At 41.9% G+C, this 19988-nt stretch overlaps 2 protein-coding genes across 6 annotated transcripts in view; one reads left to right on the forward strand and one right to left on the reverse strand.

Moving 5' to 3' along the window:
* The window catches only part of STK38 (serine/threonine kinase 38), a 54772-nt gene extending 42416 nt beyond the window's left edge, over positions 1-12356 (forward strand). The window contains exons 10-14 of one of the 2 annotated variants that reach the window (XM_011945344.1): positions 6281-6398; positions 7748-7871; positions 8360-8455; positions 9437-9531; positions 10326-12356. In XM_011945344.1, coding sequence (XP_011800734.1) covers positions 6281-6398; positions 7748-7871; positions 8360-8455; positions 9437-9531; positions 10326-10456 — 564 coding nt within the window. In that variant the 3' untranslated portion in view covers positions 10457-12356. The remainder of the gene's footprint in view (positions 1-6280; positions 6399-7747; positions 7872-8359; positions 8456-9436; positions 9532-10325) is intronic. The other variant, XM_011945343.1, reaches the window with a different exon arrangement.
* Positions 12357-16348: 3992 nt separating this feature from the next.
* KCTD20 (potassium channel tetramerization domain containing 20) overlaps positions 16349-19988 on the reverse strand; it is a 52016-nt gene continuing 48376 nt past the window's right edge. For all 4 annotated transcript variants that reach the window (XM_011945348.1, XM_011945345.1, XM_011945346.1 and 1 more), the window contains one exon: positions 16349-19432. In XM_011945348.1, coding sequence (XP_011800738.1) covers positions 19140-19432 — 293 coding nt within the window. In that variant the 3' untranslated portion in view covers positions 16349-19139. The remainder of the gene's footprint in view (positions 19433-19988) is intronic.

Consider the following 19988-nt stretch of genomic DNA (forward strand, 5'->3'; position numbering starts at 1 on the left):
GAAGTACAAATTTACCAGTGAAATATTGCTGTCTAGGCAGAATTTATTTTTTAGCAATAGCTGATTAATTGGTTCTTGTTTGAAGTACAGTGTACATGTTCCAGTGTCCAGTTACTGGAAAGTTATTGGCCAGATAATAGAAATGTGTATCACTACATTCTTAAGCTTTGCAAGAAACCCATAGCGAATGAAACTGACGATGGATAAAGCCAAACTAACATTTGGTCATTGGAAAGCAGAACAGCAGCAATGGGAAACTGACTAACTTGGAATGATGGTCATGCAAATGTATTGTCTAGAAATGGTAGCACTTCTGTTTGTCCACATATATGGTAGTAACTTGGCAAGTTTACCAAATACTGTGTTTCAGTCAGAATTCCTGGTGAAATACTGATTTACAGTTCTCTGGAGTACCTTTAATAACACTCTTAGTAAGTCACTAATAGGTGGATGTCAGTTACATGTGAAAATGGAAACCTATGGGATGGTTTAAGAAAGAGTCAAAGGAAGGTTGTGCATTCGTTTTGATTTATTTGAAGCCCACCCATCAGTGAGGCCTCAGACAACATTTACTTGGGAAATCTTCAGTTTAGTACAGTTAGTTACAAAACAGTCTCCCTTCCTTGGGAACTCTGCTACTCTTTAAACTTCTGAATTCTGTATGTGGTTGAAAAATATTTTATGTATCTTGTTGAGGATCAGGGAATGTCAGGAACGAATTTGATCAGGTGCTTCTATTATGTCTCTCCACAGAGAAGTAGTTTTTAACCTTGGCTGCACGACAGAATCACTTGGGGAACTTCAGAACATGTTGATGTCCAGGTTCCACCCACAGAGATTATGATTCAGTTGGTCTAGGATATAGTCTGGGTATCGTATCGTATCTGATTTTTAAGAGACTGATTCTTTTTTTTTTTTTGAGACGGAGTCTCGCTCTGTCGCCCAGGCTGGAGTGCAGTGGCCAGATCTCAGCTCACTGCAAGCCCCGCCTCCCGGGTTTACGCCATTCTCCTGCCTCAGCCTCCCGAGTAGCTGGGACTACAGGCGCCCGCCACCTCGCCCGGCTCATTTTTTGTATTTTTTAGTAGAGACGGGGTTTCACTGTGTTAGCCAGGATGGTCTCGATCTCCTGACCTCGTGATCCGCCCGTCTCGGCCTCCCAAAGTGCTGGGATTACAGGCTTGAGCCACCGCGCCTGGCTAAAAGACTGATTCTACTGTGCAGTGAATGTTGAGAACTTCCACTGAAGAGGTTATGTCTTAAATAATAGCTCCTGCATTGTTGGGCAACTAATATTTATCTATTTTTTGGAAACAGAAGGTAAGGAATCTGTGATTTCTGTTCTTTTCTTTTCTTTTCTTTCTTTCTTTTTTTTTTTTTCCAAGCAGGCCAGCATTTAACCTCTGGCTCCTGTACTAACGAGTATTTTGGGGATAAGGCTTAAGTGTCTTGAATTGTCCCTTATATTCCAAGACAAGCTTTGTGCTCTTTGATGTGTACCCAAGGGTCTTGTCATAATTAGAGGAACCATTTCTGTAGTTCTATAAGGAAAGCAATTTCACAATTTTTGTGCTTGCAGTTAAATGTCATTTAATAGTTAAAAACATTTTTGAAAATCTCAATAGACTTAAGGCCCTGATGCTATGATTAAGGTTCTTGCCTTTTTATACTATATGCAGTAGAAATGGGAACGTGTAAATTAAGGTCATCCTCATATTATCTCTTTTCATAACTTGAAGAAAATGAAGCCACCTCTCAGTCTTCTAAATGTTAATTAACTGTGTTACTTTGACCTTTTCTAAGTGATCCCATTTAGCTAGTACCTAGCTGAAGATTGATATTCATTAATACTTAATATAAATTTGCTGCTCTAGGTTAAGCCTAACATATGTAATTCCTACCCAGCCTATTACTTTTTAGTCCATTGGGAATCACTAAAAAAAGTAGAGGCTTTAGCTTCATTCCTTGCCTGCTTAAATAATATTGTAATGTTTTAAATTGTTATGTGGTCCTATATAACCTTAGGCCCCAGTACCTGATTAATATGAGTCAGCTTTAAGTTAATCGCAGATATAAAAGATAATAGACACATAGGCATCCAATCTTGGTCAGTTTATTTTTTTAGGGTAGGATTTACAGAAGTGATTAGGAAATTAAATTGCTTTATTTCTCTTAAAACCCTGACACAAAATCATAAGGTTAGAACACATTTGGTTGAAATGACTGTTAACAACCGACGGAGCTATTCCAGATTGCAGCTTTCATTGACACTTGAAATACCCAGACAAGAAAAGGAAAAACTGGAGTACAGATTTAAGAGGTTGGAGTTGGAGGACACCCTGGTGTGGAAAACAACAAAGGTTTGGGAAGGGGGCAGTCCTTAGATTGGAAAGGACACACCTGGTACAGACGGTGTGGTAAAAAGTGTGGTAAAATACGAGTGAGCTCCTACGGCAGACTCTAGTTTCTGGAATAAGAGCAATACTTTTACCTTCACAGGTTTGAGCCTGCTGTTTGCTATATTTTATAACTCTTAAGAGTCTTTTTTTTAATGCATTGGTAGCTTGAAGGAGTTCTTTTCCTCTGGCAGTAGACCTCTGGTTTTATCGTGGAAATCTTTGAACAAGTAAGATCTGCTTAGATTTACATTCATCTTTGGTAGAGTAAACCTTATCTCTAAATTAAAGGGTATTTGTAATTTCTTACCTTTATGATTAGAATGAAAATTCTTGGAGAGGGCCTAATCCACGTTTCACTCTTTAAAACTTAAAGACAAAAGACAACACTGGTATTTGTGTTATTTAATGTCTGCATTTAAATATATATTATACATGTATATATACACACATGCATACACTTAGCTATATGGAAAAAATGGATCCCTACCGTATAGTATATGCAAGTCAATTCTAGATGGGAAATTAAACTTTAAAAAATTTTAAAGAAAATACAGGGCAGTATCTTTATGACCTCAGAGTAAAGAAGGATTTCTTAAATAAGATACAAGAAGTACAGCTCGTAAAGGAAAAAGTTGGTTTATTTTACTACTTTAAGGAAAAAAAACCTTCTGTATATCAAAAGACACAAAGAAATGAAAAGACAAGCCACACGGTACAGCTACTTTGGAATTACCTTTCAGAGTTCGTGTGTACACCCTACAGCACTGCAATTCTACCTCTAGTCATAAGCCCTGGAGAAATTGCACATGTGAACCAGGAGACATGCAGAAGAATGTTTATTGCATTTTTATAATAGCAAAAGACTAGGAATAACCCAGTGTCCATCCACAGGAAAATAGTTACATTCTGGAATAGAATATTTTGCAGCAGTAAAAATAATTGAACTACAGCTACGTGTGACAGCGTGAATCAATTTTAGAAACATAAAGTTGAGAGGAAGAATCTAGTAACAGAAGACTGTATATAGAATGGTACCATTTTAATAAAGCTCAAAAATAAAATCTCATTTAGAGAGATACCTGGCAAAATTCTTTTTAAAAGCAAAGGAGTGACAAAACGTGAAATTCGGCATAGTGATTAAGAGAAGCAGGAGAGACTGGGAGGAGTAAATTTTAGCTTTAATAATATTGTTATTACTTGGTTCTTCAGTTGAACTCGTGGGTATTCATTTTCATGATTATGCATTATAATTTGATTATGTAATTAACACATGTATGTATGTGACATATTTTGGTAACAAATACTACTTCATTAAAAAAAAAAATCACAATAAAAATAACAAGCCTCAATCTGGGAGAAGATATTTGCAGTATACAAATATCTTAAACAGATTAATGTCCTGAATTCATGAAGAATTCCTGTGAATCAGTAAGAAAAAAGACAACACAACTTAAGCAAATACTAGTGGACAAAGGATCTGAACAGGAATTCATAGTAAAAACCTGGATGGCTAATTAAAATACGAGTGTGTGCTCAGCCCTACTTGAAATAAAGTAAATGCAAATTAAAACAAGATCCCAGCCATGCTGGCACATCCCTACAGTCCCAGCTACTCAGGAGGCTGAGGCAGGAAAATCCCTTGAGGCCAGGATTTCAAGGCTGCAGTGAGCTATGATCATACCACTGCACTCCAGCCCAGGTGACAGAGCAAGATCCCATCGCTTAAAAAGAAAAAAAGATCCCATTTCATATTCATCAGATTGGTAAAAATAAAAATAAAAAATCTGACAAAGCCAAGTCTTGGTGAGATGTGGAGCACCAGAAGCTAATCCCCACCAGGATTGGTTTAAATAGGTACTAACTACTTTGGAGGACATGGAAGATAACCTCAAGTTTAGATGCTTATAACCCAAGGCTCAGCAATATTCTAGTTTATACTCTAGAGAAATGCTTGCACAGTGCCCAAGAAGGTATTACAAGAATGTTTATTCAGGTGTTACTTGTCATAGTGAAATACTGGAAGCAATGTAACTGTCCATTACAGAAGAAGGGATAAAAACTATTGTGATTAATTTATATAACAGTATAGCATACAGCAGAGAATTGAGTGAACTAGAGTGAACTACGTGAATAAATCTCAAAACTAATGTTAAGACAAACAGGGCCGGGTGCGGCAGCTCACGCCTGTAATCCCAGCACTTTGGGATGCGGAGGCGGGTGGATCACTTGAGGTCGGGAGTTCATGACTGGCCTGGCCAATGCGGTGAAACCCTGTCTCTACTAAAAATACAAAAAATTAACCAGGTGTGGTTCATCTCAAAAAAAAAAAAAAAGACAAGTGATCTGAGACAAATATGGCAATTTATTAATCTCTTTAATATGAGTAATGGGTCTGTATTGTCTGTTCCTTTTTTGTATATATTTGTAATATTTCATAATGTTTTAAAAAACAATACAACTGTAATTTTAAAATTTATATATAATATTTAAAGCACCTAGATCAGAGCCTTACACATGGTAAGCCCTCAGATGTTAAGTACATTAGGAGGCTTTGATTGTACTTTCTCCTCTTATTTTGCAGTCCTGGTATGTTAGAGTAGAATACTGGAATGCAGAAAATGTTTCTCTTGGTCGAGTATGGTGGCTTACACCTATAATCCCAGCACTTTGGGAGGCTGAGGTGGGAGGATCACTTGAGCCTAGGAGTCTGGGCAAGATGGCAAAACCCCATCTCTACAAAAAAATTAAAAAATTAGCCAGGTGTGGTGGCATGCACCTATGGTCGTAGCTACTCTGGTGACTAACATGGGAAGATCTCTTGAGCCTAGGAGTTTGAGGTGAACTATCATTGTGCCACTGCACTCCAGCCTGGGCTACAAAGGGAGACCCCCATCTCTTAGAAAAAGAGAACAGTCTTCCAAGAACTATGTACAAAAACAATTAAGTTTGGTAAATAGGTATTTATAAACATTAACTTATAGGATATAACTTTACCTTTTGATCATAAAGCTTCCCTTTATGATTGTGTCAAATCAAAGAATGTGTATCATAGAAAGAGGGATGGAATAAGATATTATAATTTCTATCTTTTTTTTTTTTTTTTTTTTTGAGACAGAGTCTCATTCTGTCACCAGGCTGGAGTGCAGTGGCACGATCTCGGCTCACTGCAACTTCTGCCTCCTGGGTTCAAGCGATTCTCCTGCCTCAGACTTTCGAGAAGCTGGTACTACAGGTGCACCCCACCATGCCCAGCTAATTTTTGTATTTTTAGTAGAGACTGGATTTCACCATTTTGGCCAGGATGGTCTCGATCTCTTGATCTCATGATCTACCCACCTTTCAGCCTCTCAAAGTGCTGGGATTACAGGCGTGAGCCACCGCACCCGGCCAGATACTTAATCTCTAAACTGGGCTCTACCACCTAACTAGTTCTGGGGTCTTGGGCAAAGCCATTTTGAGCATCAAATTGTATCTGCAAAGTTAGGCTAATAAGGTCCTCCTTGGAAAAGTTTTGTCGGGATTAAATGAACTCATGTATATGAAATTTTATATATATGTATGTATAACTCATGTTATATATAAAGTACAGAGCCTGGTACTTAATGGGTGCTCAGTGAATTGTAATACTAGTTATTATGACAGAGATGCCTTTGCCGTAGTGACTGATAGTTAAGAAAGGTCTCCCACCTCATTAACAAAGCTTTCTTGTTCATTTTGGAAAGTGCTTTGGCAAATCAAGCTTGCCGTTAAGCTACTGGGCAGTCCCGCGTATTTAGCTTGGGGGTAGCTTCTGGTGGTATTCATAGCCTTTGGTTTCTAGAATACAACTCTGGGCACCTCCTGCCGGGCTGGGCCTCCCTGATATGTGGTCCATGTTTCAGGCCTTCTCCACAGTAGGCACTCCTGACTACATTGCTCCTGAGGTGTTCATGCAGACCGGGTACAACAAGCTCTGTGATTGGTGGTCGCTTGGGGTGATCATGTATGAGATGCTCATCGGTAAGTTGCATGGTTTCAGAGGACTTTTTCTGTGCATCCGTGACAGACTTCTACATTGATATCAGCCTCTGTTTCAATTGGTGGTGATCTAAGTGATTTCCCCACTTGTCTTTCAAAGTGAATTGTTTTAGACAGATGACAACTCTTTCAGTAAGATGTATCCCACTCCATTCTTAGGCTTACTGGCATCCTGCAATTGCTTTGTTGATCATTTTTTATGTTTTTCTTTCTCTTATACCTTCATCTTCTCCATCTAGAAGCTCTTTCAGTTACTAGCACTTATTAACATCTGTTGTATGCAGAGCATTTTAACTGGGCGTTGCCTCACTTTTCTAATATGCTGCCCCCTTCCTCTGTCAAAGCTTTCAAATCATGGGACCCTGTGGCCTCTCTCCCTCTTACTGTATTGGTATATCTCTGTGTTTATGGGATGCATCTGTGGGGGTGGTCATATGCCAGCGAGCAAGTATATCCTTGTTGGTTCCGAGTGAGTCTATCTGCCTGCTTTGGCTTCAGGAACATGGGAACAATGCCTGTGGAGGTGGGCGTACACCATCTGGAGGGAAGATGGGGTGATAGGGTGTGTGCGTGTTTGTCTTCTTGCCTGTAGTTCTCAAAAAGACGCATGGTGGTCCTTTTTAAAATCTGTGCTTTTTTCTTATTCACATTATTTGGTACTTTACCCATATAAGGGTATTTCTGGAATGATATTGTTTCATCCTTTCATTTCTTCTTTGGGCATGGTGATTCCCACACCTGCAATTCTATTTATGTCCTCCTTTCTTTTCCCAGCTCTACCTATTAGCTGACTTCCTAGTGGTACCAGAAGCATGATTTCACTTTGGGTCTGGGAGTTTGGGGGAAAATGAAAAATAGGTTTAGATATTTTCTGGGATAAGTGGAAATCCTGTCTATGTCATGGAGGGATGGCCATACAGAGTAATCCAGTAGTCATTAAAGACATACAGAATCAGGCCGGGCACAGTGGCTTATGCCTGTAATCCCAGCACTTTGGGAGGTCGAGGAGGTAGGATCGCTTAAACCCAGGAGTTCAAAACAAGCCTGGTCAACATAGCGAGACTCTGTCTTTACAAAAGAAAAATAAAAAATCAGCTGGGTGTGGTGGTGCTCTTCTGTAGTCTCACCTACTGGGGAGGCTGAGGCAGGAATTCAAGGCTGCAGTGAACCATGATTGCACCACTGCACTCAGCCTAGGTAACAGAGTGAGACCCTGTCTCAAAAAAAAAAAAAAAAAAAAAAAGGACATATAGAATTGTATTAAGGAGAGTAATCTTGGTCAGATTCAAAGTTCTGGAGTGTAAAAGCTCCGAAGCTCCTTTTTATTACAGGCTACCCACCTTTCTGTTCTGAGACCCCTCAAGAGACATACAAGAAGGTGATGAACTGGAAAGAAACTTTGACTTTTCCTCCGGAAGTTCCCATCTCTGAGAAGGCCAAGGATCTAATTTTGAGGTATTAGAGAACATCCCTCCACCTTCTTTCTCAGCTTTTTCATATGAATAATTCCATTTTTTTAAAACTGTTGTTATCTCCTGAATCTACTTTCTGTTTCCTCCTGTTCCTCTCTTTAAACGAATAAAAAGGCTGTGCATGGTGGCTCATGCCTATAATCCCAGCATGTTGGGAGGCGGAGGCAGGGGGATCACTTGAGCCCAGGAATTTGAGACTAGCCTGGACAACACAGCAAAACCCCACCTCTAAAAAAAAAAATTGACTGGGCATTGTGCTACACAATCAAGGCTCACTGCAGCTTCAACTTCCTGGGCTCAAGTGATCCTCCCATCTCAGCCTCCCAAGTAGCTGACAACAGGTTCCACCATGCCCAGTCAAGAAAAACTCCAGCCTGGGTGACAGAGTGAGACCTTATCTCAAAAAAGAAAAGTTTTTCTTTTTCTGAAGAGACTGCTTGAGGTATGCTGAAAGGCCTCTGTCTTTTCCAGATTCTGCTGTGAATGGGAACATAGAATTGGAGCTCCTGGAGTTGAGGAAATAAAAAGTAACTCTTTTTTTGAAGGCGTTGACTGGGAACATATCAGGTATATCCATATAAACACTTTCAGAGTCATTTCAGAAAGTCTTTAGTTTACTTAATAATAATTTGGAAGGACCATCATTGGCAAGCCAAGTAAGGGACGAGAGCTTCTTAGAGATTTAGGATCTTTTCCTGATTTTCATTCATGGTGATTGGGCGTTGGGTTTTTTGTCAGCCATGTGTCATGGAATATATTGAATCTAGCAGTTATTTACAAAGTGAAGTGAACTTTGTTTTTTATGGTGGAGGGAGCATCTAGGAAGTGTATTTACCCTTTACCTAGAACTCAGCAACCTCTTAGGGCCCACCAGCGGGCCTGTTCCTGCCCACAGGGTGGACGGTATCGCTGGAACATAGAGAAGGGAGAAAGGAGTGGAGGAAAGATTGGAGGGGTGGAAGTGGAGAGGGAAAGGGGAGAGTGAAAATTTTTATGGTGGGGGTTGTAGACTACGGCCAACAGCCATGAGAGCCTAGACCACCTGCTGTAGTCCAGACCTTTTCATTCAGCAGTCATTGGTTATTAAATAGAAGGTGAAGAAGTTTTCATTTATTTTATAATTGTGTTCTGATGTGCTGCTTGTAATTTTTTACCTTTGCCACTTTTTTAGCTATCCTACTTGTTGGCACCTCCAGTAGAAGAAGGGCAGAGTCCTACACAAGGGGACATTTAGAGGCTCAGTTTCCCTTTTTAGTAGACAGGACAGGCCATTGGGGGAATTGCACTAACTTCAAGTTTTAGTTTTTCTTGTCTTTCTTTCTAGCTGTGAATGATTGAGTTTTTTTTTAAATCATAATTTACTTTGTTTGGGTACAGTCAGTTGGCTTGGTTGGTCAGTTTTTGTAAATTTTTCAGAAAAAGTAAATGCTGCCTGCCAGTGAAGAGTCTTCTCATGTCAGACCAGGGGTCTTTTTTGGAGAAAGACTTGAGTGGTATGATCCATATGATTACTAACTTAGTAATTTTTGGCATGTGTATTCTTGGCAGAGAGAGACCTGCTGCAATATCTATTGAAATCAAAAGCATTGATGATACTTCAAACTTCGATGAGTTTCCAGAATCTGATATTCTTAAGCCAACAGGTAACACCACCAGCATTGTCTCCTGCTGCCTTATAAGCACATTATTTACCCCCAATTTTGGGATGATGTTTACAAGTCAGGGTAGTGAACATGGAGAGGAACTTCAGTTCTTCAGGTTCTTTGTAAGTACTTTTCCAGTTCTAATGCTAGGTAGTGGTAAAACCTTGGTGAATGGAAAATGAATATCAGCTCCCATGTTTAGACTGCTCAACTGGGTAAGTTACAAAAATCTGTTCCTTTGTTATTTACTAAGTGTTAGGTAATCTAAAATTACAGGAATGGGAAAATAAAACATTAAAAAATTTGTGGAGAAATACAAGATTTAAAGAACATGAGCAAGAAAATGTAGAAAATTCACAGAGTGAGGCCAGGCACGGTGGCTCACGCCTGAAATCCCAGCACTTTGGGAGGCCGAGGTGGGCAGATCACGAGGTCAAGAGATCGAGACTATCCTGGCCAACATGGTGAAACCTCATCTCTACTAAAAATACAAAAATTAGCTGGGTGTGGTGGTGCATGCCTGTAGTATCAGCTTCTCGACAGGCTGAGGCAGGAGAATCACTTGAACCCAGGAGGCAGAAGTTGCAGTGAGCCGAGATCGTGCCACTGCACTCCAACCTGGCGACAGAGCAAGACTCTGTCTCAAAAAAAAAAAAAAAAGAATATTCATAGAGTGAAAAATAAGCTTTGCCAAATAGAAACTGGTATGTTCTTCAGAGCGCCGTCTTCAGCACCGTGAGTAGTCCTTTGGAGGTAAGGCAGTGAATCAACTCTCACATCTATTTCTTTCCCAGTGGCCACAAGTAATCACCCTGAGACTGACTACAAGAACAAAGACTGGGTCTTCATCAATTACACGTACAAGCGCTTTGAGGGCCTGACTGCAAGGGGGGCAATACCTTCCTACATGAAAGCAGCAAAATAATTCTCTTGCCATGGAATCCTACATGGAACAGAGTTCTTTGTGCAACATCATGCTTTTCCTCTCACACTCTTGAAGAGCTTCCAAGAAGTTGATGGAACCCACCAGTATGTCGTAGTAAAGTCTCCTGAAATGTGATAGTAAGAGGATTTTCTTCCATAATGCATCTGAAAAACTGTAAACAAAGACAACCATTTCTACTGCATCGGCCATAAACAGCTCTCCTGCTTCTTTCGAAGCATCATGAGCCAATTTGGTAGGTGTTTTAAAAACAACTTGAGTTTTCCTAAGTTCATCAGAATGAAGGGGAAAAACAGCCATCATCCAACATTATTGAGATTGTCTTGTATAGTCATCGAATATCAGCCAATTCCTGTGATTTTGTGACACGCTCTCTGCCAAGCCCACCAAGTATTTCCTTTATAGCTAAAAGTTCCATAGTACTAAGGAAATAAAGCAATAAAGACAGTCTCAGCAGCCAGGATTCTGGCTGAAGGAAATGATCCACCACCCTGAGGGTGGTGATGGTAGTTTCTACCCATACCTCAGCCTCAGGCGAGTGGCTTATAGCCTCCATTCATGGTGCACTTTATTTATGGTACTAAGATAAAGACTGTCAGTCCATTGATTTATCTCCTCCCTGTCCCCCATCTAAAATACCCATGCTGCTTTTCTGAGTGTTGATGGGGGTTACCAGCTTGATCCATTGTTGCTCTTAGAAGGCCCAGAAAGTCTTTGGGCATTGCCAAGGAATCCCAGATTATGTGGAAAACCCTCACTTTCTCTTCACGGCTGTACCAGAAAATCCCTAAGACAGATGTTGCCGTGGACCAACAATACCTGCAAGTGCTGCCAACGGGAACTCAGTTTATTCCTGGGAACTTAACAAGGAGAGCCCAGGCCTAGGCAGGAGGCCTGGAACCCTCTTGGCTAAGGTGCTTTTCCTGTTCCTGCAAGGTCTCCAGAACCTCTTTGGAAATGGTGAAGGAACCAGCCCAATAGAAGTAGAGCCAGCTGACAAGTCCTTGTAAAGCTCACTCCTCAGTCCTTGGCGCAACCATGTTTTGTCTTCTCTCTTGGTATTTCTTCTCTCTCAACTTTAAGTAGCCATTTTGCCTTGGAATCATGATTACAATTTTTTCCTTTGCAGATGCCTTCCTGGGGCATACTCCTCCCCACCCTAAAGGGTCGCCTGCAACTTAGGCGGATTGGGTCTCTCTGCTGTGGTGTTCTCTCATGAGAGACCCTCTGAATTGTATAGCACAAAGTGCCTTCTGTTTCACAGCTGCCACCACCTTTAGAGGAATTTTGTTAGAAAAATGTGGAGGCTCCATATTAATGCATTATTTTTTAAAACGTTTTGATAACTCTTAAAGCATCATTTGCACCTGTGTGGGAACTTCGCCTGCTGCAGAGCATTGTGGCTGAGCTACAGCTGGGAGCCTGCTTTCTGCCAGTAATGAGGTTGTGAAGATCAGTTTTGAAAGGGAAGTATGTCCTAGCTTAGCCATTCAGAAGAGAAGAATGGAATATCAGAGTTACGGTTGTCAGTGAAACTGCTTTGGGTTTTAACCTCTTAGAGGAAGAAAAAAGGTTAGGGAAGTCTCAACTCTGGATGAAGGTGATGTGTTTGCCTCTCAGTCTTTCATTCATAGCCTGCTAGTGAAAAGGAAGTAAATGAGATTCTTTTGTGTAACTTTGTAGTCTCTTTGTATTACCAAATAGTTGGGGTGTTGACTCCTGTGTGTTTTGCAAGAATGTGTAGTAAGCCTGGGTAAAGAGAAGTAACTGCAGTGTTGGGAGAGTCTTTGTGTGGGGGAGTGGCAGGGGATGATTTGTTTTAGGGGGAAATGCCCACATTTTAACTTTTAAACTTATGAATAAACTGTGTGAAAACAGTAGTAGAAATATGTGATGTGATTTATTAAACTGATAAGAACAGATACTGCATTTGATCTTAGCAAAAACGCCAAGAAGGGATTGTGATGTGATTTAAAGCAAATAGTGGCATATAACTCAGAGGCAGAGTGCTGGTGGCTGCTTTTAACTAACCCCTTTGTCCACAAACCATTAGAACGCCTAATTTCAAGTGTTAATTTCAAAACTGTGTCACCATCTTCATGCAAAGTGCTTTTCCACCTCAGGGAAGCTGGGACTGACTTTTGTTCTTAGGGAGCTAGTCTCCTGAATCACTGTGCGTATGAAGAGACTTCTCTTGCCCCGACTGAATGTGCTTCTTCCACCCACCTCAGTGTTGCAGGGCAGTGGGCCCTCCCCTCACAGTAAGGCCAAGGGCACATCCTGACAAAAGTGCTGTCATCTGGTGGGCCTTTTGTACAGCCCTTTTCAGCCTAGCCCCATTTTTTCCCAAACTGCAGTCAACCAGGTGCGGTGGCTCATACATGTAATTCTAGGACTTTGGGAGGCCGAGGCAGGGGGATCACAAGGTCAGGAAATCGAGACCATCCTGGCTAACACAGTGAAATCCTGTCTCTACTAAAAATACAAAAATTAGGTGGGCATGGTGGCACGAGCCTGTAGTCTCAGCTACTCAGGAGGCTGAGGCAGGAGAATCGCTTGAACCCGGGAGGCAGAGGTTGCAGTGAGCTGAGATCGTGTCATTGTACTCCAGCCTGGGTGACAGAGCGGGACTCCGTCTCAAAAAAAAAAGAAAAAGAAAAAAAAAGGAATTGTTCAGCCCTGTGTCCATCAGAGCAGGGTTCTGTCTCTGAGATGTTGTGTACTGGAGGAGTCCCATATGCCCCACTTATTAGCCCCTTTCTGGGTAGGGAAAAGCACCTCAAGGAGTCAGGAAGGGAGGGGCAAAGACCAACTAGAGTAGAAACTGCAGGCAGAGAAAGCTAAATGCAGCCAAAATGGGTAATGTCTTTCTAAGGCTTATAAATCCTAAGAAACATGTTGGGCAACACTGGCTCAGTGTTGATCCTGTTCACAGAAATTCTGTTTCCTACTCTCATTGGGGGAGTGAGAAAATAATATGTAACTATTGCATACTAAAGTGAAACCAAAATCGTATCATTCGGTCTCGCAGTTCAGGAGTGCATCACCATTTTCTTCAGTACCTGTTTCTTTTTAGTTGGCTTGGTTGATTGGCATTTATTTCGTACTCCCCTCCCCTGCATCTCAATTACGCAGGCTGCTTTTCTGAGTGTTGATGGGTGGTTACCAGCTTGATCCATTGTTGCTCTTAGAATTACTTTCAAAGGGCTGGGTATTATGGCTCACGCTTTAATCCCAGCACTTTGGGAGGCTGAAGTGAGTGGATCGCTTGAGCCCAGTTAGTTGAAGACCAATCTGGGCAACATGGCGAAACCCTGCCTCTACCAAAAATACAAAAAAATTAGTGTGGTGGCACGTGTCTGTGGTCCCGGCTGCTCAGGAGTCTGAGGTGGGAGAATCACTTGAGCCTAGGAGGTGGAGGTTGCAATGAGCTGAGATTGTGCCATCATTGCACTCCAGCCTGGGTGACAGAGTGAGACTGTCTCAAAAAAAACAAAAGGTCAGAAGTAAGATTCACATGAGTTGCTTCAGGATTAATACTCAGGTTCTGCAAAACAGATTGCCAATTTGAAAACTCATCTATATGGCCTAATAGGAGTCCCCCTCTGCCATCAGTAGGTAATGCTCTTTGTCAGACTTACTTCCTTGGAAAGCACTTTTTTAGATCGCCTTGTCCTGGTTCTCCTTGGCTTCTGTGTAACCCAAGTGGTGTTTTTAATTGAATTCAGAAGGATTCAGTGAATGATATTTTCATTTCCTACAGAGCATATTTCTCTGGAATGATCCATCAAAGCCAACACTGACAAAAACGGCCTCCCTGATGCTTTTTCACGCACGTTTTCAGAGATAAGACACTGCCCAAGCAACATTCAAGCGTCTGTGATGTACAGAGCTCAGTTCCAGGCAGTCTGGTGAGGCAACAGGGAGCTCACCGTGGTTCTGAATTGCAGATCAGTTTGAAAGAATTCCCTCCAAGTGGCTTAATGGAATGTAGCATCACCTTATTTACATTAGTGTTGATGTGACAGTGATGACAAGCCAACCCAGAGTTGTGAGTAGCTTAGTGAAGAGGCAGCAGTGATTTAGCAGAAGGAAAACAAGTGAGCAGTCCAGGCTTTTGTAGGCTGGTCGTTACGCTCCTGTGTTGTGCTGGAGGCATGGATCTATGAATAGGTATTACTTTTGTGAAGAGCATAAGGAATACTCTGCAGTCACTTTTACTTTGTTTCTCACTTCTCCACTTTAATCCATGCTCATCTGGTCTCTGCCCCATGTGTGAAATGTTAGTATTAATTATATGCTGTGTAAAACATGCTTGTATTTGTTATCACTCCTCTAGTCACTGGTGTTCTGCCAGATCCATTGGGTTCCCTTCAGTCCTCATCTTGATCTGCTGCATTCACACTGTTAACCTTTAAAACAAACTCTCCTTCCATTTCCCTGACTTCCTTACTAGTTCCACAACACTTAAATGTTGGTGCTGGTGCCTTTGCCGTCTTCAGTCATGTGATCTCTTGGTGATCTCCATACTGTGGCTTCAACTACCACCTTGGCAGTGAAGTCCTCAGAGACCCACCTACTTTTGTTTTTTTTAAGACGGAGTCTCACTCTGTTACCCAGGCTGGAGTGCAGTGGCACAATCTCGGCTCACTGCAGCCTCCGCCTCACAGGTTCAAGTGATTCTTCTGCCTCAGCCTCCCCAGTACCTGGGACTACAGGCATGTGCCACCACGCCTGGCTCATTTTTGTATTTTTAGGAGAGAGAGGGTTTTGCCACCTTGGCCAGGCTGGTCTCAAGCTCCTGACCTCAAGTGATCCACCCGTTTGGCCTCCCAAAGTGCTGGGATTACAGGCATGAGCCACTGCGCCCAGCCCAACATCTTTATTTCTAATTTTACTTTCTGCTAAAAAAAAAAACAGACACTCAAATGATAATATTTTATTATAGAAAAAGCATCCCAAATACAGGATTTCGTAAACACTGGTAGGTGAACAAGTGCAATTTTAAAAGTAAATACAAAGTAAAGAGGCAAAACCTGCAAGCATTTTGCCTTCAGAAGAAAATGTAATGTTCTCCTGCACTAGTGATCCCACCCAGAACACAAATATGGCTCCGTCTCCCATGAAGGCATCAGATTTGCTTTCTGAGCTCAGTATACCCATTTCAACAATTGCAAAGTGATGGCAAGAAGTGGCATTGAATACACTACTACAAACCCTTGACTTAAAATGTTGAGACAGGGTCTTGCTCTGCCATCCAGGCTGGAGTGCAGTGGCGTCATCATGTCTCACTGCAGCCTCATCCTCCTGAGCTCAAGAAGTCATACTGCCTCAGCCTCTTGAGTAGCTGGGACTACAGGTATGTACTACCATGTCCATGCCTGGCTATTTTTTTATTTTTTATGTTGCCCAGTCCAGTCTCAAACTCCTGACCTCAAGTGATCCTCCCACCTTGGCCTCCCAAAGTGCTGGGATTACCGGCATGAGCCACTGCACCCAGCCAAAACCTTTTTTTTTTCCTTTCTTTTTTGAGACAGAGTCTTGCTCTGTTGCCCAGGCTGGAGTGCAGTGGCATGATCTTGGCTTGCTGCAACCTCCACCTCCCGGGTTCAAGCAATTCTCCTGCCTCAGCTTCCCAAGTAGCTGGGACTACAGGCGCTCGCCACCACACCCAGCTGATTTTTTTGTATTTTTAGTAGACACGGGGTTTCACTGTGTTGGCCAGGCTGGTCTCAAACTCCTGACCTTAAGTGATTTGCCGGCCTTGGCCTCCCAAAGTGCTGGGATTACAGGCGTGAGCCACCAGGCCTGGCCAAAAACCCTTGCTTTTTAACTTCAGAACACTCAAATGTTAACAATACATTATAAGCCTTTCCAGGGCTTAGGGGAAACCATTAGATGATCTCACTCGCTTTAACACCGTCATCTTGCCCGCCCTCCAACTTCTCAGTGGCAAATGTTTCCTCATCGAAACAGCATGGTATGATGCAGATGCAAACTCAAGATTCTAAACTTCAGATTCGGGTTAATCTCGGCTTGCCGATTACTCTGGCTAAAACCATTTTCTTATGAAAATGTTTCTCTGTCAACAGCCTGGCTTGCTTTATTTAGGCACTTAGAAGAAAACACCAAACCCAAGTTCCACCTTTTTACAATTAGAAATGCCTCTCACCCATCTGACCAGTAACCAACTATGAAGGGGGTGACCTCAACCCAGCCCTTATTTCTGTGAGGACTGAGAGGTCCTGCTTTTGCAGAATGGCCTGCCTCTGGGAATGGAGCAGGCGTGGGTGAGCTCCAGGTGGAGGGTGATGGGAGGGGCATAGACATAAACCTTCCTCTCCACCAGAAGGAACCTGTGATCCCAGCTTTTCCTTCAGTCACCACCACCTCGTGACACTAGAAAGCCTACCGTCAAAGATTTCCAGCTTACTCATACCCCACAGGTTGGGGTTAAATGCATGTTAACCTAATTTGGGGGAAAAAAGACCTCAATCTGGAAAGCCTGAGCAAAGTAAAGGGTTACACAGAATAGTGTCAAGTATATGCCATACTTCATACCTGGTATTTTCCCTAAGCAAGAACTAATTAGTTTTCATTTTTAAGTGTTAGTTGTGGCATGTTTACACTTAAATGTTAACAATACCTAAGCTGTGAAACAGAAGTTATACATACTTATCATGGAATATACAAACACTAGGTAATTCAAATTTCCTTTGTAATGGCATGAAAGTCTACTGAGAAGCAGAAAGGAAGCACCATTTTAATAATTATCTGGGCTAGTCAACTGGTAGTGGGTATAAATGTACTGGTAAGGTGAAGGCCAAACCTGACCTCAAATATGAGCCAATTAGTTTCATAGAAATAAAGTTACCTTCTAGCTACAAATAATCCTAACCCTTAATCTAGGCCATTGGCCTTGCAAATGGATGCCAATAGTCATCTGGTGGGGCATAGCTCAATTTAACCACTTACTACATCCTAGGGAGGAACAGTATGAATTTCCACAGTGATGCCAGTCACATGTAGAGAACATAAGAACACTTCTTCAGCCCTGGAAAGAGCTTTCAACATCTACCTGGCTTTTATCTTTGGATGATTATGGTTAGGTCATTACATGGAATTGAGTAGCCTCTCCTACACAGGATGAGCATCCCAAATCCAAAAATCCAAAATCTGAAGCGCCTCAAAATCTTATTTTTTTTGCGTGCCGACATGATGTTCAAAAGCCTTTCAGATTTCAGGTACTTAACTGTTAAGTATTCCAAAATCTGAAACCTGAAACCTTTCTGGTCCCAAGCATTTTGGATAAGAGATACTCAACCTGTATTCCAGTCAGCTTCTACCACAAACTGGGAGATAATCCCAAAATACTTATATCTGGCTCTGGACTCTAAATTTAGCCGTACTATTAATAGCCACGGAGAAGAGGAAGGAAGATGGTTCAGCACTGTGGGGGCTGAGGAGGGTGATCTGGGTGATCATGCACTGATAATAGACTGATAGATCAAATAAAATGACTGGGCTTAATTTCCATTCAACTCACCCTTCCTTTAGGGATGACATTAGTATAATTTTCTTACCCAATGTGTGAGCAGCTATTAGGCTCTTTCAAGAATCAAAATACACTGATATCCAAAAATCCCATGGTATGAAAAGATACAGAGCAAAATCCTGCTAGGACAGCGACTGTGCAGATGATGCTTCCCACCCAGCTTCACTCCATACACCCCATGCTGGCACTCTTACACGTCTTTCTGTTGAGAAACTGAGCAATTGTGAGCAATTTCTGTCCTCATCTTAAAAGCCTTTAAGCCATATCTAAGGTCTCCTAGCCACATCCACAGCAATGTGCTGCTCCAGAGTGTTAAGACCTATGGTTTCACACCAGATTCCAAGCCAGGATAACCCAATTGGCCTGATTTGGAGGTTCTTCTACTTGTGTTGTGAGTTTCATTCCAAATGAATCATCCATTTGTTTTTAGACTCCAAAACCTTGAAGCTAAAAAGGTGTCATCAACATTGTTATTCCATTATTCTTCCTGCCAAAGAATCTGTGGTTTTGAATTGTTCACTGCGTTAATGAGACGCAAATCTGAATTTAACCTCTTAGGAATTTCCTTTTGGACATTCTGAACGAGACCCTAGTTCTTTCCAGATGCAATTTGGGTACAGAGGCCACCAAGAATGGCATCTTCATTAACCTCTAATGAGCATCCGATTGGTGCCTGTTTTTAAAAGTTAGAGATTGTCACCTTTTAAGTTTGGTCCCTTTGCTACTAAGCAATTTGCCTGGTATAAAACAAAACAAAAACAAAACCCAAGAACACAGTATAAAGGATAAGGACTGCTTTGCTAAACACGAGGCAACAGTCTTGACTTCCTTTCCTGCTTTGGCCGTTACACAAAGACTCAGTGAACAGCACCAGACCCAAATTTTTCAAGTTACCAGGGCTGCTGCAAAGATGGTAGCTAATTTGAGTACTTCTTCATCCCCTGCCAGAGGCACAGACTTACTGAAAAGGACACGTTAATTATGGGAGAAAGGAAAAGAATAGCGGAGAAGCATGTCTCCTACTCAGGGTGACACAAATCATGAGGGAGGGCTGGCTGCAGGCATCCTAGGTGAGATGGGCTCCCACAAGGGGTAGACCCACAGCTGGCCCTAATCCTGAAAGTCGTTAGAAGCCATCTGAGAAAGTGGGGCATTTAGCCGGTCAAGTTCATCCACTTGGGGTGGGTGATGCATTAATATTTCATGGTCCTCCAAGACATCATCTCCAGCAGCTACCAGATTCGTGAGGGATTTGCTTCGAACACACTGGAAATCCACATGGCGACTCTTCCCTTCTTCCTTTTCCCATGACATCTGGATGAAGGGGCGTTGTACGTAATTATAGATGACTTCAGACCGGCCACCAGGCCTTCTCTTAATTTTTTCTTTACAGGTAGGGTAACCTGCAACAGAAAAAGGCCATTCTCATGACTAACACATTGTGCTCACTCTGCTATCCATACTTTCTCCTTCGTAACCACATCAGTTTTCTCCCAAAATCACAGCACAGAAAATATGTGGAAAGTGACCAGTCCCTGCCCCATGCTCTCCCAGCCCCAGTCACCTACATGTTCACTTCCTTTTAGTCAGATAGTAGGTCTTGTCCCTAGAAGGAACTAATCTAAGAAGTAACAAGAATTCTATCCCTTCTAATGGAAAGGAGAGAAGCCTCTAACTAGTTCAGGAGCCTGTTGTTGCTGGCAACAATACTATAGAACAAAATCCTGCCAAGGCATGGCTACCCAAGCCTCTTAATTCTGTTGCTTAGAGGGCATACTATATGAGAAATAGTTAAGGAAATGTGGAATGTTTAGCCTAAAGAAAAAACAAAGATGCTGCCTAAAATATGTGAAAGTCTGTCACATGGAAATGGGAAAAATAGTCAAAGTAGCTTCAAAGGCTATTAACTAGAAGGCACGCAGGAGAGGGAGGCTGTTATCTATTAAATATGTATGGCAT

This window comes from Colobus angolensis, unplaced genomic scaffold (genome assembly GCF_000951035.1).
Source record: "Colobus angolensis palliatus isolate OR3802 unplaced genomic scaffold, Cang.pa_1.0 Scaffold24, whole genome shotgun sequence".
Lineage (NCBI taxonomy): Eukaryota > Metazoa > Chordata > Mammalia > Primates > Cercopithecidae > Colobus > Colobus angolensis.